This window comes from Argiope bruennichi, chromosome 11 (genome assembly GCF_947563725.1).
Source record: "Argiope bruennichi chromosome 11, qqArgBrue1.1, whole genome shotgun sequence".
Taxonomy (NCBI): domain Eukaryota; kingdom Metazoa; phylum Arthropoda; class Arachnida; order Araneae; family Araneidae; genus Argiope; species Argiope bruennichi.
The window spans coordinates 1,929,794-1,952,395 of NC_079161.1; the positions used below are offsets into that span (position 1 = coordinate 1,929,794).

General features: G+C 30.2%; 2 protein-coding genes across 2 annotated transcripts in view; one reads left to right on the forward strand and one right to left on the reverse strand.

Moving 5' to 3' along the window:
- LOC129956961 (uncharacterized) overlaps window positions 1–10,840 on the reverse strand; it is a 32,480-nt gene extending 21,640 nt beyond the window's left edge. The window contains exons 1-2 of the mRNA XM_056069023.1: window positions 10,521–10,840; window positions 1,526–1,568 (exon numbers count right to left, since the gene is read on the reverse strand). Coding sequence (XP_055924998.1) covers window positions 1,526–1,568; window positions 10,521–10,712 — 235 coding nt within the window. The 5' untranslated portion in view covers window positions 10,713–10,840. The remainder of the gene's footprint in view (window positions 1–1,525; window positions 1,569–10,520) is intronic.
- Window positions 10,841–12,244: 1,404 nt separating this feature from the next.
- The window catches only part of LOC129957269 (sushi, von Willebrand factor type A, EGF and pentraxin domain-containing protein 1-like), a 37,328-nt gene continuing 26,970 nt past the window's right edge, over window positions 12,245–22,602 (forward strand). The window contains exon 1 of the mRNA XM_056069524.1: window positions 12,245–12,421. Coding sequence (XP_055925499.1) covers window positions 12,245–12,421 — 177 coding nt within the window. The remainder of the gene's footprint in view (window positions 12,422–22,602) is intronic.

The window sequence follows — 22,602 nt, forward strand, 5'->3', positions numbered from 1 at the left end:
GCACACACAGAAGTAAGAAATGGGAAAAAAGGGCCAAACAGATAATCACTAGCCTTATATAACATTGAATTTCTGGCCAGGTGCCAATTCAATACACGTCTGACCTTTGACACCTTTTGAAGGGTAAAAGTATCACTTTCATTTAATACATAGTACTGATGGCACATTATTTTTACAAAGGGATTAATTAAACCGAAAGTGTAATTGGATCACGAAATAACAGAATATTTTAGAATGAAGTTACTATGGCTAAATTAAGATAAAATCTTGGAAATTAATTAAATTGAAATTAGAACTAAAATATCATTACATATATATTGCTTAACTTCCAATAACAGATTATTTTATTGCTCTGAAATTGAAACCATTTTCATAGTTTCATCAAACACTTAATTGTGTGCGATTTTCTTCCATTGTTGAAATGTAAAGAATAATGATCCCATTTAATATCTGTGTTATTTACAAAACAAAAGTTACAATATTTTAAAATTTAAAAGATAAATAAGGCGAATATTTACATTTTTAATGGCATCAGGGTGTTACAGACTGCCTCCATTCGAAAGGTTCATGTACAAGATAAATAGTTTTAGTTAAATTCTGTGTATTTTATACATGAACCTTTGTAATACAGCTTAGGCAGCCAATTTGGATAATCATGATAGTTTGGTAGAATCATGAAATGGAATTATAAAAAAACTATTTATTTGAAATCAAATGCATCCAATACTCCTGGCTAACCAATTGAATCAACTAATATGTAAAAATTATTTTTCAAGGAAATACAATAATATATTTATTTCTTGTATCATCATAAATTGACCTTTCAATTCTTTCTTTCAATGCAAATTCATTTTTTATTTTAAAGTTGAGAGTTTTGAATAATTGCAATGGCAGAAAATGTGTTCAAGACAACATTATTAATTATTCAGATTTTTTTTTATCAATATAAACTTATTCCATTCAATCAGAAGCATAAATAATACCCATATAATAATATAGTATTGCTCAGACAGCCATAAATTGGCCTCCTTTGTCATTCTAAATTCATCTGAATCCTGAAATCAATGTTTTGAATAAAATATATCATGCACATTCTAAACAAATATTATTGAATCAAGAAATTTGCTTTTCTTAATACTGATTAACTGTAAAAAGCTGATATATAATCTGAAAAGCATCTACTAAAGATCAAGAATAATTCCATCTGTCTATTATTTGACACATTATATGGATATAATCAGAAATTCTGAAAAATTGAAAAAGAAACCAGATAAGCAAGGACTTTGTTTCCTCTCAGCAAAAAATAGAGGGAAAAGTCCTGCATTTTTTTTACCATAATAATAATAATTATATTGGTTATATGGAAAATTTTGTTTAATGTAAACACTATACTTTAAAACAAAATTCTGAGATTTTTAAAATACTATTTTTGGTAACAGTTTTTCCTTTTCCCAAGAACATAGATAAACAATTCACAGGGAAAATATGTAAGATCAGGACAAAATAAAAAGAATAATATAATTACCTCTAAATACTTCTTCAGCCCATACATTTCCATATACCATTTCCTACAACAACAACAACAAAAGTTAAATTTCCAACAATAATTGATAAAAGGAATTTGTAAACAAGTAAGTTATATTTCCAACTAATTAAAATAGTAAATTATTATTTCTATAGATATGAAATATTTAGTCAGATATTTATAAATACAGGCATTTCAAAGAATAATCTTTTATATATATACAAATACAGCATGTTACTTCAACAGATAACTTTATGATGCACAAAAGTTAATGGTTTTGATAAGAAAGTACATAGAAAAATAATAATTATTAGATTCCTGTGAAAGTGCTTATCTTAATAACACAAACTCCCTCCCTCTCCAAAAAAAAAAAAAAAAGCACTTGCAAATATAACAAATGCGTTAATTAATTAATTAATTTTTATATATTCTAGATGACAAACACCCATTCCATCTTTCTATATCACAAGCTAATCATGTAAATTCATACAGAAATGGAATGATTTGTCCAATTTTCACACAAGAGAGAATGGAACAGAGGATATACACTTTTTGGTTAAATCAATGCTATTTGAAATCCCATACTATAACATTTGTTGCTTTATGAGGATCTGCAAAGCTGTTATTAAAAAAACTGGCATTAGTCTCTCTCTCTTTTTTTACACATCTTATCATGGTTTAATGATTCTTTGTAACTCAATCATGAAGATCTTCGGTATGATTTCAATGTTGCCCTAACAAACCATTCATTGCTGGACGGTGTTTAGAGTAGCCACACAGGATTTCAGATAATTGAAAAATAAATAAATTGAGTGACTGATATTAGGACAGGAAGGGTAAAATTTTATTTTGTTGAACCAATAAATATATTTCTAAAAAAGTAATGAAATCTATCTTTTTATATGGTCCTCCTATCTCAATTATAACTAGTGATATATTCTTGATACTATAACATTTTAAACAAAAAATATCCCACAATTCATCTTTGATTAAAACTCATTAAGCTAAAAAAAATTGGAAATCATCATTTTAGATGAACTTCATGGCTAAATTCGAGGTCTCAAGATGGACTTTAGGAGATAATTCGTAATTTTCCCAAGAAGATATATTACCATTGCTTTGAAAAATATTTCTAATACATAATTATTTTTTAATCATTCTTATTTTCTCTTCTTAATCCTATTCTTTAGTTGTTTCATTCAAAGAACAACTTTTAATTTGCATTTCATATGAGCACTTTTTGAACTGAATTCAGCAAAAAATTTCAAATTGCATTTGAGAATGTAAAACATATGATATTAATAATAAAATGAGTCATAAAGAGGCCAAGTAGTTATAAAAGGAAAAAAGAAAAGAAAAGTATTGATATTTTTAAATGAAAAAAATAATGTCTCGCAGACCATAAACCAACTATCAACAAACAATTGAAAATTTAAAGCCTTCTTCTATAATCCAAAATTTCAGCTATTTGTAACAATTTTTTCAATATTATCTTAGTTGTTTTTTAAATATTTTTATTTATATGGTAAAGTAATTTTTTTTTATTTGAGTGATTATTTTTTAATTAAAATCAGGTCAGTATGATAACACTTCTGTTATTCTTATTTACACTTTGTCTGCATAGCTGTGCACAAGGCCAAGAATTAATTATACAATTTATATTGCTTTGGATATAAAGACTAATAGTAAATTGATTTTTATTTCAAATCTTTGAATTTATTGATTATAATTGGTTTTTAAATATTACTTTATTTTGAATATTACTTTATCAAAAATTACTCAAGTTTTTTCCCATGAAATCTTTAAAAAAATTATCAAACAAGCAGTATTATACTTCCATTATTATTTCTATGCAAACTGAATAGCTATTTTATATTCTTGCAATGAATATGTAAACTATTAAAAAAGACTACTAAGGCATTTTTCAAAACATCCAAACATTTTAAATTTTCAAATTGTTCCTAAAAATAAATTTGTTTAAGACCTCAATTTTGTTTAAATAGCTATAATTCAGTCAATTTTTGTCCTAAAATAATAGGATATTTTTTATTGTATGTTTTGAGATAAATACTTTTTGAGACCATATAAAAAAAATCAGAATTTGTAACTTCAGAAATACATTCTTTGACTCAAACAACACATAATTTTTTTCATTACTTAAAGCATTTTGTCCCAATTTGAACTATCCGTCTATTTCTAAAGTTTCAGAAATTAGCAATTGAGCCTCCATAATAATAGACAGTCTCTCACCTCCCTCTCTCTCTCTCTCTCTATATATATATATATATATATATACACACAATCTAAAACTAACTTAAGGGGAAAAAAATTACTTGCATCCATAACAAAATTTACTTCCAAATAATATTGCATTAAAAATTTTTTTTTATAAGATTTAAAAAAAAGCAAATTACTAAACAGAATTTTAGAAATGGGAAAATGTAATGGATATCAAGTGATTGCTATAAAATATATATTTAAATTCTCTATTGTAATTTTGATAATCTACAATTAAAGTATATATGAATACGAGAATAAATAGTGATAACTTCTTTTTCCTTTCCATTTAAACAGTGACAACTTCCTTTAAATGTATATAACAAAAATTTAAATTTTTTTTAATCATATAAAAATAAAATAGAAAATGTCAGCTAAACATTCAGATAAGCATTAAATTAAAAAAAAAAAAACGGTATCATAAAAATGAAAATTAAGATGTGTATATATTTCTGTTGTGAAATTGTAATGAATAAAGCAATGAAATATGTGTCTGGTAAGGGAAATTATAAAATAACATACATTGATTGATTTGCAATGTATAAAAAATATTATTTCTAAAACATTTCTCAAATTTAATACCAACATTTTAATCTATAAATGCTGGATTTTGACCATTTGTTTAATCAGAGAATTAATTTTCAATGCTAGAGAAAGGAAGATTTCAGTTCATTTCTATCAGCATAAAAATATCCAGAATGCAAAAAATAAAGAAATATCCCTTTGCAAAAACTCACAATTTTGTAACATACTGTTATGTCCAGTACTAAAAGGAAAGATATATTTTAATTCTAGTTACACTTGACAATAACCAATGTTGAAGTAAAGGAAAAATATCTAAAAAATTTTTCTCCCAACTATATACTACTATAAAATTTTTTCTACCAACTATATACTTCAATCCACATTGAAGTGGAGATGGAAAATTAGTTCTAAATAATAGTACCTAAGGCTACTTTTTAACAAATAATGCCCTTATGCTTTAAATAAAATTTACACAATAGAGGAGGAGATATAGATTTATTATTATCAGGAAAACTTAACATTTTCTCATCAACTTCATTTTGTTTATTGAAATAAACTCTGCATTAAAAATCGTAAAGATAAATAATTTTTTTGGAAGAAAATATACAGTGAGAGTCAAAAGAAAGTAAAGACCCATGATTGATTTAGAAAATATGTTATTACAAATCTATTATTGACTTAAAATATATATATACAATTAACTTATTTAAGCAGAATTAAGTAATAAACATTCAATTAAAATAAAATACTTAAAGAAATAACTCAACTTTAATCTAAGAACATCCAATTTTATGCATAAAAAAAAATAAACACTCATAACTCTTTCCCCTTCAAATGTTTTAATTTTATAGATATTAACTTTTTTTCGGAGAGGATCTTGATGTAAGTTAAAGCCATACATTCTGCAACAATTTATGTAAATTTCTAGAAAAATCTGGGAGATTTTGTGATGGGGAAACAAATAACACTAGAAATGAGAAAATCAATAATAAACTTAAAGCAAAATGGTTAATCCTTAGATGAAATAGAAAAAATTGCTGAAAATAGCCATCGCACTGTCAAGAAAATTCTTGACAAATATTCCAAATACAAACAGATAAAAGGCCCATTCCATGGATTTTGAAACCAAGGGGCAAATTTTTTTTTAATCTATTATCATGGTTATAACACATAATTTTAATGAAAAATATCTGATTTTGCTTGTTGTTGACTTGATTTTTGTGTAAAAATATTAGATCTCATCAAAAATTGCATTTTTTAAAACCTTGGCTGAGAATTTGTAAATGGCCTGTTTCATTATTATATTTTTTAAAGGTTTCTATAATTATTTCACCTTTCATAAGGTGCCTATAGAATTTTAATTTTCAATTGTTAATATGTTTTTAGTAATACTATATCAAAAAATTACAAATTAATGTCTATTTTGGCTTTGTTTTAACAATCAAAGCTAATGAAGATTGTGGAGTGTCACATACATGACCATTAAAACTTTTTTTTTATTTTTTGCATCATTAAATTAATAGAAAGTTCTAAATTTTTATTTTCTAAATATAATCATACTATTTGATGAAACTGCATTTAAAAATTTAAAAAATATTATAATTAATTTATAATTTTCAATGGTCAGGTATGTGACTTCAAGCAGTTATGTATGTGACATTGAATTATAAAATCCAAAGCAGTTATTTTAAATTCATCTCACCAGATGGCAGTACATTCCTTTACTTCTCCAGCTATAACCTAATGTTTGTTTTTAAGCAAAGGTTCACAGCACACTGTGTTTGAAGTATGCTGCAAGTCAGATTTTGCTATCTTTAAGCATCTTAGTCTTATTTTGCTATTTTAAGCTTAAAATATGGATGATGAACAAAGAATAAAAAATGCTACTAAACAAAAGAGATATTATGAGAAAAAAAGAAATGATCCTGATTTTAAAGAGAAAGAAAAGCTAAGGCAGAAAAAAATAAGAGATTTAAAAGCAGCAACTATGACAAAAAAGGAGAAAAAGAAACAAAAGCAAGCAGCTAGAGAAAGGCAGAGGAAATGCAGAGCAGCCAAAAAGATAAGTAATTCTACAAAAATTTCAAGTTTGAATTCTTCTATTGCGACTACCCCAGAATGTTCTCCTTATACAGTTCCCCAGACACTTGGCAAAGCAGTTAAAAAAACTTTGAAAGCCTTACCAACCTCACCTCGAAAACGAATGGCTGTAGTCAGCAATTTAGTGGAAAAGGTAGGTTTAAAACTGCAAAAGGAAAGAGAGTCCAATATCAGTGATAATAATCAAAACAAAGAACTTGTGGCAGACTTCTTGTGCCGAGCAGACATAGTCTACACTGCTCCAGGAATGCATGATGAAATGATAATTTGGGAAAATGGCATTAAAAAACGTGTTCGTAAACATTTTCTTACAATGTATATGAAAGAAGCACATGCTTTGTTTAAGGAAGAAAATCCAAGCATTAATATTGGATATTCAAAATTTTGCAGTTTAAGACCTAAAAATGTTCTTCTTCTTAAAGACACACCTAGTGATCAGTGTAAATGCAAGAGTCATGAGAATTTCATTCTTTTGTTAAAAGGATTAAATATTGATTATAACAATGATTTTTGGAAAGAAGTGCTGTGCAATTCAGACTTGGAATCAAAGTGTTGGGAAACAAAATGTGATAAATGTAATGCTGGAAAATTGCTTTTAGATTTTATTGGCAAAAAAGGATTAAATAATGCTTCTAATGTACAATGGCACCAATGGGTTAAGTCAGAAAATAAGCGCTTCTATAAAGAAACCAATGAAGGTTGCATAGCTGAATTAACTGATAATGTTTTAGAAAATTTTCAAAGTTTTAAGCAGCATGTAAAAATTAAACGAATCCAAGCTGCTGCCTTTCAATCTGATATAAAGCAAAGCAATACTGTTGTATTGCAAGTAGATTTTGCTATGAGTTATTCATGTGAGTGGCAAAGTGAAATACAGTCTGCACTATGGAGCCGGGAAAACGTAACTTTGTTTACAGCTGCATTATTTGAAAAGAATCATAAAACACAGAGTTATCTTATTGTAAGTGATACTAAAGATAAATCTAAGCTATCTGTGTCTGCTTTCATTTTGAAGCTTTTGGAAATTATTAAATTTCAGGCAAATAAACCAAAATTAATAATTTGGAGCGATGGACCATCCAGCGAGTTTAAAAACAAATTTATTTGTTACTTCCTCTTTATTTTATTCAAAACACAAAAGCATTTTTCTAGTTTCGAATGGAAATATTCAGCAACTTCCCATGGAAAGGGAGTTGTTGATGGGATAGGAGGTACTGCAAAGTCCCGAGTCTATGCGGAAGTAAAGGCAAGAAGAGCTATAGTACAGAATGCAGTTGATTTTGCTACAGTTGCTGCAAAAGTAGTACAAAATATCACTGTCATTCCTATGCTGCAAAAGGATATAGATAAAACTCAAATTGATTGGAATTTAGCTAAGGATGTTCCAGGAATTAAAAAAGCCCACATAATTAAATGTTTGGATGAACACATTTGTTTATTTACAAGTCAGCAAAATTTGGATACAACTGTGCAAGAGCTATGCTTTTGTAAAAATACAGAACAGTGTTTGAAAAGAACTCCATTACTTGCACAAAATCACACTTCTGCATATATTTCACTTGGCAAGTTTTTACTTGTAAAAGTGTTTGGAAAAAAGTCCTGGAAGCCTTATGTAGCACAGGTGTCTGCATTAGATAACACCGAAATCAATGTTATTTTCCTAAAGCAGGTATCCGTATGCAACTTCATTTATCAAGAGAATGATATAGGAGTTATTCAGCGGGATGACATAATTAGAGTATTGCCAACACCTATAATTAACGGTCGCAATACTGTAATATTTCAAAATGCAGTTATGTGAAATTGAACGATGTCACATACATGACTACTTGTCACATACATGACCTGTAAAGTTACATTTTTTTTTTAATTGAAAAATTAAAGAAATATTTAATGCATTTATTAGTTTGTCTTCATTAAACCTTTTTCTTATGGGAAACTTTTTTTAAGCACGTTTCATGCATATAATTCACTGATTTTTTTAAAGAAAGTTGGTGTTATCAAATCACAGTTCCAATTTTTGTCACATACGTGACTATCTAAAAAAAATTTTAAAAGGTCTCTCAAAATTTAAATACAAATATATTTTTCATTACCATTTATTAAAACTCTTTTTTAATTGTCTAACAAAATTAAATTTTTGACTTTCACTACATTTGTACATAAATTTATCAGATATTTATGCATATCTTTTAGTCCGATTGTCACATACATTACCGTGGAATGGGCCAAAAGATTTTCAGAGAACAGGAAGCCCAAGATGACTTACTCATACAGAAGTGAAATCAGTAGCACGAGAGATCAAATATAATTCAGCTGCAATTGCTGTTAAAATATCTCAAAGCATCTCTTAAAGATCAGTGAAGACAGCAAGTAGAACCACTGTAAGGAGGATTGCTCATAAACATGAGTTACATTGCAGGATACCATGTAAGAAATTATTCATCACAAAACAGAGCCAGAAAAAATGTGTGTTGTTTGTCAAAAAGTACCTTAATGAGGATTTAGATTTCTGTAATAATATTTTATTTAGTAATGAGGGGAAAAAACTGAATTATTTGGCACACAGAAGTTTGCAAAAATATGGAGACCAAAACATGAAAAATTCACTAATAACTATTCAGTTAAGACAATTATACATGGGGGAGGGGGGTATTTATTAAGATCTGGGGGTGTATGTTGGCAGCAAAGGTCAGTAATTTAGTATTTGTTGAATCTACAATGAACAATCTAAATATTATTTAAAAAATGTTGTCCCTAGTGTTGTGAATTAGGGATTATCACAAAGCTAGTTCTTCCAAAATGCTAATGATCCCAAATAACATCAAAGATTTTAGAAGAATGTTAACTCTATTGTGTTGCAAAGGCTTTGGATCATCTTTTACAGTCACCTGACCTATACCCCATTTAAAATTTAGGGGTATATCTTAAAAAAATATCTCATAAGGAACAGTTAAAATAAATTGATGAAAAAGGCAAAAAATCCCACATAAACTAACAAAAAAAGAAAATCTTGTCACAGCTATGCCTATACAATTGAAGGCTATGATAAAATCTAAAAGATTGTAGACAAAATATTAATATTAGAGCTTTTATCGTTTTTTTCGGTTTCAGTGTTCTCTGTCTACTTTTTTTTTGACGCATGAAATCTGATGATTTTCTGCTTTAAATGAATTATTTCTTTTTGTATTTTGATTTAATTAAATCTATACAAGTCGTTACATCCTACATGAATAAGTTAATAATTGTATATATCTACTTTATATTATAAGTCAATAATATATCCGAAATAAAATATTTTTTTATATCAATGATGGGTGCTTACTTTCTTTTGATTCACTTTATTTGTTAGAGAGAGGATATTTCAAATTGAATTGAAAATTTTCAAAATATAAAATACAAGAAATATGGAAACTTCTGATAAAATTAAGAGAGAGTAACCAACAAATTTAGTAATTTCAACTGATTAAGAAATTTTACTTGATTTAAAAATATTTATAACGGAAAATAATTTTTTGGTAGCATCAATTTCATGGACTTTATGACAGCAATTCTTATCTTTAAATTTTTAAGCATGTTTTTTTTTTTTTTTTAAATAATGGTATAAATGTTTACTTTGGAAAAAAAATGATAAGCATTATTTTATTTCCATATAATTCTTAAATTTGTATCTTATTAGAGACATCAATATTTTTAACACTTAACTGCTCAGAATTGCTTAGATTTTAATTTTCATATTTTATTGGAAGAATAACACATAAAAATCCAACTCTTTCGAAACATAATTCAAGTTTACATATTTTTAGAGTGCAGACCACAACAAAGGAAATATATAAAATTTAGCACATTGGATGAATTAAAAACCTAGTATATTAAAAGAGTGAAAGATTAATATTTAATTCTACTTACAATTTGCAATTGATCACACACAAAATCGATAATATTTCGAAAAAAATTCTATATTTATATAAAGCAACATATGACTAATAAAATGTAACGTTAAAACAAAATAAGATGTCATTATAGAAAAATATTTATTTTAATTTATAATATACTTCTAAATTGAACTTAATACAATGTAAAAGAACCTTACTTCAGGTCCAACACCAATAAGTTCACGCAAAGGTACAACTTTTCGAATGACGTAAAAAGATAATTCTGGATACTTTTTATAACTATTTCGCATTAGAACACGACCTATGCCATAATTCTTTAAATTATTTAAAATTTCAAAGAGATAATTGCCCGTATAAGGGCTTATTTTACCAATTAATTTCACCGGCATCTTCCGATTTTATTTAAATCATAAACATTGAATTTAAGAGCACAATAGTCTGCTTTCAGCAGATATCGCAAAATTATTATCAATTTCCAATAATTGAAATTTAACGTAAATATATCAAAAAATATGAAGAGGAAATATTATATTTATTAATTTATCATGGTAAATTAATGATTATCGATAAACACTTTTTACTAAGGTGTTTTGAATGACATTCTAAATGAGAACTGAAAGGAAAAAGTAAACATTTCCGGATCCGCCACGCGAGAAATTGACGAAATTAACTTTAAAAATCAGTTTGCAGCAGTTTGTTATTTGTATTGTTTATGTATATATTCTATTATTATATATAAAATATTTTCATAAGTAAATGAACTCATTTTGGTTAATCTGCATTTCTTTTAGAAATTTAATTTTCAGATAGACCTTTTTTAAAAGTTCAATTCATTGGAAAACTATTCGAAACGCAGCTGATATGCCAATTCTCAATTCAAAAGACAGCAAATGCTCACATGTTTAGTTACATAATACAGTGGAAATTTAAAATATGCTTGCTTAATAATGTATAGTCAGAGAAACAATCCCAAGAAAAACTTAATAATATCATGTAAGCAAATCGATGAGTTTGCTTACATGATATTATAAGCGAGAAAATTACATCACATTGTTTTCTCGCTTGATCGCCCCACATTTCTTATACATATCTCGGAAAGAAACAAAATAAAAATAAAAACATGAAAAGAATCCAACCATCAGCTGATAATCATGTGATATATCTGGACCAATGAAAATCCATTTTCGGTTGAAAAAGGCAGAAAAAGCTGCCTTGATGCTTAGTCGTAAAACTAACATTCGTGAATACCAATGATCATTGGTTGATGATTTGTCATTGATCATGGGTTGAACGATCCTTTGTTTAGCAACCGGTTTGGTGAATACGGCCGTAAGACATGATGCATCCGTGAAACAATAGCCACAACTCTAAAATACAATACCAAGAGTCCAAATTCATGATGTAACATTAAGATCATCTTGTTTGGATCCATCACAGGTCCCCAAAGTCGGATTATATGTCTCAGGGATCTTTCGATAGAGGTGAGAAATACATTTCGGAAACTTTCCGATAGAGTCTCGGCTAGGCACTCCAGGTTGCGAGGAAGACTCCTCAAATTGTTCGTATACAGGCGCATTGATTTCTAGTGCGTCCCACATTGTAAAAGATTTAATGCAAGAAAGATAATGGAAAACTCTCAAAGGGTCTGAAGAATTTATAAGCCAGCATGAGAAAAAAAATTTTTTTTTTCATCTGTAGAGTGCATTGTTTTTTACTTTGATGTAAAAATTTTTGTGTTCCAATTACAAATTCCATAAAAGATACTTTTTTTCCGATTACTAATAAACAGTCTCAAACCGCAAAAATTACCTTTCCAATCTTGACAATAGATTGATTCAAACAGATGGAAGAGTGTTTGATGTAATGCATCGAACGCTCTTCCATTTTTCTGGGAGATATCAATTAAATCTCATGACTAATCATGATTAGAGTTCATTTCTGCATCTTCAATATACCATCGTTCTGCAAACAAAATGAGAATATCGCATGCGTCCGGCGGCGTTTGGCTCATGAGACAAGCTATCCAAGTTGTCCAACAGGCACAACAAGTGATGAACGCAACCACACTCCAGCAAGTGGAGCTCTTCATTGTTCCATAGTACTGAAATGTACATTTCCAGTGAAATATGCATGTAAATGGAACATTTCACTTTTGCAACAAACTCTTTAAAAATTCTGAAGCACATGGTGAATTTGCACAGCGATATTAGCAGAAAGTGCATGCTGAGTATTTTGCATCCTCTTTTATACTGAATTCTGAGTAACTGCCTCATGCGCAAAATGCTTTGTGAGGGAGCCACTTTCACTGGCTGTTGGTGAATGATTTACAGAGTGTACAAGATTGGTTTTAAAGAAAATAAAATATCTTTTCAGCTGCTGTCATCAATTTTTTTCCATGTGACTTTTTCAATACAATTTTGGAATTTTTGCATTAGTTTTTAACAATACAACCAAAGAAATTATGCGCAAAACACGTGCTTGAAAATGTAACGTTAAAAGTAAAACTTTGTGCAAAAAACGGGGCAAGAAAATTTCTGAGCCCAAAATTTTTTTCAGATCAAGACGAAGCATGCCTAAAAAAATTAATTAATTAATTAACCTGTGTTTTGTCTTACGCGTCAAAAAGTTTCCTTGACCAAAATTCTTGTCATATGTTTTGGGTAGATTATTTTCCTTTAATATAGGATGTATAGGGATTACTTACGTTAAAGATTATTTAGTATTTTATCAAGTTTTATGGGTAACTTAACCATGCTTTACATCAAATATATGGTCACACACATATATTTCATATCAGCACATAAAAGATTTTACCTTTTGATTTCACCATGTCCACTTTCCCTAAACGCATAGTGAAACAACTATTTTTTTTTTACCATTAACTTATTTGGCATAACTCATAATGAGTTTTACCGTAGAATTTGTTAATGTACACACCTAAGATGCCTTTGTTAATACCAACGAAAGAAAGGTTTTACCTTTTGGTGTTACCATGACCACCCACCCTCCACGCATGGTAACACAACCATTTTACCAAGACTATGGTCATACACACACACACACACACACACACACACACACACACACACACACACACACACATATATATATATATTACCAAGAATCTATTTTTTACAATACACATCTTTTTACCATATACCTTTTGTTGGTACCAACACATAAAGATTGTACCTTTTGGTAATATCACCAACTCATATACACACATATTTATTCACTATTTATTTGTAACACCATTTCTTATTAATTTGTAATTTATTCACTATTTATACACCATTTATTTGTAACACTATACAGAGATTTTATCTTTTGATTATACTACTAAGACCATATATATATACATACTTATTTATCATTTTATCATTTAGATAATTTTTACTATACACCGTTTATTTTTACCAAACACAAAGACGTTTTCCCCAAATCAAACACATATCACCCCCCCCCCCAAGCACAAAGATATTTCCCCCTCCCAAATCAAACCATTTTGTCCCTCAAACACACACACACACACATTTTGCCCCCTGAACACATCATTTCACTCCCCCCCCAAAAAAAAAACATAAAACCCATTTTACCCCAAACACACTTATATAGGTTATCACTTATATGTAATTTACTGTACATCATTTTAATACTTATACATTTCATATGAATATCGTATTAACCCTTTCGCGGCGAACAGCGTCTTTAGGTGCTCAGGCAGAGTTGCTCTCTCCGAATGAACAACGCCTTTTGGCGCTGTTCATTTGTTATCATTTACTGCCCAATAATGTCCATTAACTACTTCGTGGTGAACAACGCTTTTAACCATTGTCCTGAGCGAAAGGGTTAATACAAATTTCCCCTGAATATCATATCAATACACAAACAGTTTTTTACCTTTTTAGTGTTACACCTGTTTAAAATTTTATTTATTTTTTGTTATCATGCCCTTCCACCAGTCCCTGTAATTCAAACTCGACCGTTTGAAATCAGAGTTCGGACCGTTTAAGTGGATTAGTAAACACGAAACACGTCAAGCAGACAATCACAAAACATATAACCATGAGCTCAATGTACAGTAGTTGTCATTTCATTCTTTATCTATAAAAAAAAAGAAAAGAAAAAAAAATCTTTCAAATTTAACTGATATAATTCGCAAGACAAATAAATGCACCCTGAAGAGCTTTATTATTTACGAGGGAAAAGAAAACCTTGAAGAGGTTTCTTATTATTGAAATTATTTTTCTAAGCGCAAAATAATTCTCACGACGAAAAAAAAAAAAAAAAAAAAAAAAAAAAATACTAGTTTTGTAAGGAAGCTTCCATCTTTACTTACAAACTATCACTAATCTAGCTAACAAAGTAAAAAATGTAATCTAAAAGTGGCAAAATAGCATCCAGCACGAAGAGAGAATGCAAGGCAAAAAATTTTTTATTTTGCTGTTGGCCGTACGCTGACGCTGTTAGGTTTCAAGCCAAGAGATCAAGCAAGTGAATAGACAATAGCAAAGATTTAAAAGCATAGAGAGGATAGCTAAAATGTGCATTTACCTATCCGATGAATGCCACTTTTGGATCATCATTATTTTCTTCCACATTCTTCTGGTTAGCCTTCAACAATCAATATTTTGAGTGAATCTACCAAACGCATGCCTTTTTGTTGCTACGATTTCGAGGACCTATGAGCACCACCGCGCCTTCTTCATGAGCTCTGACAACGTTGGCCGGAGCTCAATGACCAGATGGGAGAGTTACTAAATGAACTCAGTTGCATTCGAAACCAGTTGCTTTTTCTGACAAATAAGTAATTTGTAATAATTGAAATGGAAATCATGAAGTATGAAGCAGCAAGAGAAATTTAATAAACAAGGATGGGTTTTTATGAACTCAGAAAACAGTACAGAAAATGCTTCATTAAATATATTAATTTGGATTAAATAAAGTATAATATATATATATATATATATATATATATATATATATATATATATATATATATAATACTTTATTTAATCCAAATTAATTTCCTAAATTTTTGCCTGATTCGGTCCATGTTGGGCTCATTCTAAAGTGTTCTCTTGTTTCCTGATCTCATTCCACTTTTGAAGCTTTGTAAAAATGATGCGCCATCAGTTCCACGTGACGAGTGAAAATGATCCCTCCGTTTCTCTTGTCAAAGGTCGACACGTGGCGAAAATCCCATATTATATAAGATCAGGGATAAAATTTTCAGTTGGCCTTCATTCTCTCTTTTCGCTCTGTGTCGTTGTTCTGCATTATGTGTATTCTTCGCTCCTGCTTGTAAATAATGCATGCTTTTCCTGGATAAAATAAAACGATGTCAATAAATCGAAAGTCTCTTCAATGTCTTCAAACCTGCCTTTTGCTTTCAAGAATTATAAACTTACATTTTATATATATATATATATATATATATATATATATATATATATATATATATATATATGTATAGAATATGTATTTGAATTATTTATCTGAAAAACAAGCATTTTCTATTGGAGTAAAAATCGTTTTAGAAACAATTTGGAATTAATCGTATACTTTTCTTCAATACACCAGTTTATTGTTCTTAAAATAATTAGGTATTAGCAATTGAAATTATTAATAAAAATCAATTTGATATTCATCACTTCTAGAAATCGGAAAAGTTCTCTTCTATGATCAATTTATATGGCGTAATTTATATATATATATATTGATGTATGCTTATTAATTTGAATGATCAATATTTCACAGTGGAAAGAAATTCATTGAAAATCACACTAAAATCACGAAAAAATAAACACGCTACAATCCTTACTTTTTTGTTCGTATTTTTGCTTCTTGTTTTCCTAAATGGGGGAATTGTTTTCCCTTCTTTTTAATTTCGGTTTCGAATTAACGAGCATCCTGAGTTTTAAATCCCTCTTGCTTTTGACTTTTTCAAAGTTTGAAGCCTGGTTTAATTTCTATTAAATTTTTAACTGTCTCTTTTTATGACCTTGCTACAATGGAATTGTATGGGAATTAAAGGAAAAAAAGTCTGGCCCAGAATTCCTTTTCTACCACTCTCTTTTGGGTTTTTCAAGAGACGTTTCTTTTCAAAACAAAAAATTTTGTTCTTTTTAGAACAGAATTTTTTTCCCCTACACACAGACAAAATAAACCGGGTGGTGGTCTTCTAGTTTGTTTCCCTGGCAACCTGTTCCGCAGAATAATTTCCAACAATATTAGAGAAGACTTGAATTTTGAAATTTTAGCAGTCGAAGTGCAGTTCCAGGACACCAAATTCAACATTATTAATTCATATGCTCCATAAGCTTTTGATATTGATAAAACAAAACACTTCTTTGATTAGTAATTGAAAGTAGTCCCTGCCTACTTTCATCTTTGGCAATTTTAATTTGCACCACACTCTTTGGGGAACATCCCGTTCATCAGCTCTTATCCTTAACTATGTAATTTTTAATGTAATTATTCCCAAATACAGTCCTCTAAGAATTCAATCATTCTTAGATCTTACTGTTTGCTCATCTGATATTCATAATCATCTGATATCTTGCCATGTAATGCATTCAGCTTTCAATATAAATCACAGCCCTATAGGTGCCTCCTGATCGATAATAGAAACTGCATGTCGCAATTTAAAAACAATTAATTGATAGATGAATATGCGACAAACACATGGAATTTTTTATAATGTTAGCGAATGTTCCATAGAAAGAATTATGGTGAATGCAACTAAGATGATAATCTGGTATGCTTCAAATAAACTGCCGTCGTCCTCCTTGATGGAATATTTCTTGTCATAATTATGAAAAGCTAGGTAAGTAATTTCGTGACAGAAAAAAAAAAGCAATCAGAAACATTTTCGCGACAGATTGGATAAAATACAAAAAATTTGCAGGTCGGTGCCTTTTTTACGTTAAAATGGCGAAAAGAGATTATTTGAAAAAAATTTGCACTTTATCACCTAATCCAAATATGTTTTTTAAAATCCTAAATAAGCTTTCGAATCACACAAATCCGAACTTTAAACACAGCATTATAAAGTAAATTAGTATTTGCAAATAACTTTTCTAATGAAAATACAGTTATTGAATCCATAACTTTGGATTTCTATGAAATAAATTCCTTTCTTAACAGCAAATTAGGAATTTAGGGACTTAAAAAAGCAATCTATAATTAAAAAAATTCTAATCCTGGATTTGATAACATCTCAGACAACTGAATAAAACCTCTGAATGGCGATCAACTTCAAATTATTTCAACAGCATTTTGATTCAACTTACATCCACAAAGAATGAAAACACTCTGTAAACATTCCGAAACCAAACAAGAATAAAACTTTTCCCCCTCGGCCAATCGCCTTAACCACAGTTTTTTTGCAAAGTGTTTGACGTATCCTCACTCAATGCATTACTTATTACATAATTTCTAACAAAAAGCTTTACAATAACCTACCTAATTTAACATCCTTTAGAGATAACCAATTTTCAATTTATAATATTGAGACAAAAATCAGAGAAACTTATGAACGGCAAAATTTTTTTCTTTGGTTTAAATCTTGATATCAAAAGTGCATATAATTCAGTCAATATTGACTGCCTTATTTTTAACTTGATACAACAGGCAATATGGCAAATTGGTTGTCCAAAGTGTCTTCCATCAACCCAAAACTTTCCAGATTCGTTTGAAGTACTCTCTTTTTAGTATCAAAGCACTGAACAGAGGCTTACTTCAAGGCAGTGTTCTTTCTCTCATTCTGCTCGTCATCTTTATGTACAACTTCCATGAAACATAGAGGACGGGGTTCAATGTATTCTCTTTGCGGATGATTTCTTTATTTTTTATAGTCATTTCTATATTTTATATAGTTTTTGGGAAATCATTATCAAAAAATTAAAAACACATTGGAAAACATTTACAAGGGATTACTGTAGGGGGCAGAGAAAAGTGCAATAGCTGAGTTGTCCAAGAAAAAAATCTCAACGTATCCACGTGTTTCTTTTGTGAGGCACCCTTTAAAATTTAATGAAGAGATTAAGTTTCTTGGTATATATTTTTCTAAAAAAAAATAAACACTTAGTAATCCTGAAAAAACTCAGAAATAATGCACTTAAAAAGATAAACAGTGTCAAGATATTTGCATAGAAAAACCATTGCCCCAGAAATAAAGCATAATAACAATATTTTTAGCATATTTTACAATGGTTGGAACCGTAATCAACTAGTTTTCTAAGACTTAATTTAAAGCATTCAACACTATTCAAATAATAGATCTGAGAATTGTTCTAGGTCTTCCAAAAGGGAACCTGAATACTGTAAAGTTCTTCACAGGAAATTCTTTCAGAAAAAATTAAGCAGCTGATTTCCTAATTCTTCATTAAGAAAACAGCTAATGTCTTACATTCCCCATTTCTAACAAAGCACTCCTATAATAATCGGAAAATCCAATTAAGTACCAAAGACAAAAAACCCATTTTGTTTATTTTTTTAAATGTATCTTTTAGCCAAATTATCACCTTTCCTGAAATCCCATTGACTCACTCCAATCGCTTCAAAATTTTCCTTACGGATTTTAAAATTCAAGATAAAAATCTGCTCCATCTTCACCAAACTAAACCAAAAAATATCCTTCCTGTGGGAATTTGAATTTTACTGGCACAAGAGCCATATCTGGCTAAGCTGCGCCACACATCTGACCTTCCTGTGGGAACAGGGTCACTCGAATATAATCTGGAACGACCTTGCATATCATTTAGCAGGTTGCGAAATAATTATATTGTGCTCTGGTTTCACTTATCTTCATTACACCATTGTGTGCACCTCATAAGATTTTTTCCATAAACTTCACCTCTGAATAAGTCTCACTACAGGTCTTTGACCAAATTCTGCTGAACATATGGTACACATATTTTTAAATTTCTTCTGAACAAAAATGGCTGAAACTATGACTTTGCAATTCTCGGCACATATAGAAAGGTACACAAGATCAATATCTGTCAAGTGGTTTCTTTCCTCGCTTTTAAACTGTGAGGGTGAGACAGCAGTCCAAATACTTTTTGATCACTACTTGTGTCTCGGAATTCACTCACCTGTTTAGATGGACATAAGGTTGTAACTTTTGTTCGTAGATTTTGCATTACTGAAGTGAAATATTTAACCTCAACTCAATTCAATGATAAGTTCATTAGCTGTGGTATAATGAAATTCATCACAATATAATCCTTCTCGATTCTTAACGAGTTGTGCATCGCCGCCGTCATCCAGAAGAGTTTTAGGTTTAGTTGGAAGAAAAGGGCTATCGATACTGGTGCAATTTCGAATTGAAAGTTTCATTCGGTGAAGTCAAGAAGGCTGAATTTTACCAATAATGGTCAAGTTTGTAAGTATTCGAATCATTGGAATTTTTTTTTACCTTCTATATTCGAAGAGAAAATAAGATAATCAATGAACAAAAAATTCAACCGGGGGATTTTACTGAAACGTCACGTTTCAGATTCCCTTGAGTTCGAATTAATCCTTTATTGGACTTGTTTCCAACTATAATGGCACAATGAACTAGACAGATAAAATTGAGCTTGTAGTCTTTCTACTGCAATTGTAGATCTCTCATATTTTGGACGAAACCCTTTAACCCTACCTGATCATTGAAATCATAACTGAAAAACGCAAAGAAATGGAAATAATTTATGATTAGAATAGTAAATGTACATCGAATACTGGACTAAATTCAGTCTGTCTTGATCCAGTCTCCAATCTTGACTGTGCTTCGTTTTGTTTATCCTTGTTGATAACCCAATTATTTTGAGTAATGAAGATAAATGAAATTTAGTGCGTTAATTTTCACCCAAATTGTAACTCAGTATCAAATTTCCTACCCAGATGGTCAAAGAGAAGACATTTATTCTGCTTATTTCTTTTCTCTGTACGAAGCACGAAAGACATTATATTATTTTGCCATTTTAAGTATGCAAACAATTCGAAGAAAGCCACTCTCTTTTCTATTTTTTTCTTCTTAATTTTTAAGTTAAATTTTTTTTATTGCATTAAAGACTGCTAACTTTTCACTAAAAAAATTACTTATTTGAACTTCTCACTGATCAAAAAATTACTTAAAGAGCTATTCCAGTTTTCTAGAGTATTGAAAACTTTTTGCATTTAACGAATTTTGTAAAAGGCGAAGCAGATGGTAGTTCGATGAAAAATTGCAAATATTTCGAAGTTAAAGATGCACATTTTCCCCTCAAGTCCAGCAGATAGCCTCATAGCCGGCAAGGTGGTGTACTTGGGGGGAATGAGGGAAGTACGTCGAGAAAGTAATCTCCTGGTAGGGAGGGTCACACAAGGCGAGAAAGCCGTTCCATTATGCTCAGCTAAGGCTTGTAGGCAAAATAGTAAAGACATACTTCTATCATTGGACATTGTCTAGAATGTTCCTGTCTTTTAGACCAACAGAAGCTGCTAACTTCCTCCTCCTTATGGTTTTATTGCTTACTGAAAATGATGCTGCATCGTCCGAAGTGCAGAATAATTAGACACGCGTTCGAAATTTAGGCAGAGGGCTCCGTTCGAAAAGTAATCTACAGTCTCCTTATAAACTAAAAACCCTGAAAATTCTACAATGCAGCATAAATGAACTCTGAAATGTAGCTACTAGAGTTAGACTCGAACAAATGTTCGATACTGTAAATACCCATGATGTACAAGTTATTGCAATCCAAGAAACGAAGATAAAAATGACTTCGAACTTGAAAATTAAAAGATACAACATTTACTGGCTTGAAAGACCCTCCGGGAGAAGAGGGGTTCTGGCGTTTCTGATCAGAGGAATCAATTCCAAGAGCACTGATTTTGTAACTCTTAGTTCTGACTTCGAGATACAGGGCATAGTTGTCATCTGGAGAGGTAAACCATTTCATATATATAGTTAATACCATTCCCTAATCAATCTCGACTACCTTAAATCTTTATTTGGCTCTGAAAGACAACACGCTCATTTTAGGCGATCTCAATGCCAAAATCCTTCTTGGGGTTGCTCTTTAAGCAATGGCAGAGGAGAAAAATTGCTGCATTTAATAGATGACTATGCTCTCATTGACGGTACTCCTACACATGCATCCAATAGCTATAATACCACAGAGGTGCTTGACATTTCACTTATCAGTTAAAACATCCATCAGTTATGCAAATGGACTGCGGTGGGCCTACTGCCACCTACCTATTTTAATATATATAAGGAAAAATAGCGCATTCAAATAATCAAAGAATCTTACTAAAATTCAAAGAAATAATGCTAAATAATGCCAGGATATTTATTCCTAGGAGAAGCATAAAACACTATGTGCCATTCTTCATTCATAACTACCCACTTTTGGAATCACTTTCAACTGAGAGAAAACTCCTGTTGCAGGAATCTGTCGACAACAATAATAATCATAGCTCTAGAGCCAAGATAAATAAAATAAACGATAAAATCAAGACTGCTTGCTCACTTCTAAGGCAAACTAAATGGAGAGAGCTATGTAATAAACCTGATGCTAAAGTGTCCGTTTCTAAGCTTTGGAAAATCATCAAAAGCATAAACAAAGAATAGCCATAATCTGAGACTTGCAGCATTTTAACGAACTCTGAAGGTAAACTCTCCCCTGTTGATAGGACTGCAGCCAATTTTCTGGGTTCATTTTATCAAGAAACTAGCAGATTGAACTTCTCTTATGATGACAGACCTTATTCTCTTATGATTAAGCAAAAGGCAAGGAACATAATCAATGGTTGTCGCAATACAGATTTTGAGTTCTCCCAACTCACTCGGAGGTATTTCCCACAAGAATTACTCTCGACTCTGGCCTTCTTGGATTTGACCAAGTTTCCTGGCCGTGATGTATTACACGGCCAAATGTTGGAAAACCTTGTCATAATTGGAAAGCAAAGACTTTTGGGCATAATTAATTATTTTTGGACCTGTGGACAACTTTCTGTAGAAGGAGAGAGATCCACTGTTATTCTTATCAGAAAACCAGGCAAAGAAGCAAGCTCTCTTGAGAGTTAGACCTATAGCCCTAATCAGTATGACTTATAAACTCATAGAAAAAATATTTCTTGCAAGACTTCATTACTTTCTGGATCTCAATCATTTAATACCATCTGAACAATACGGTTTTAGAAAAGGACATAGTACCACAGATCAAGTCCTATATTTTTGTCAAAAAATCAGGGACACTCAAACAAATTTTGAACCAACTCGACATACTATGGCGATCTTGCTTTACT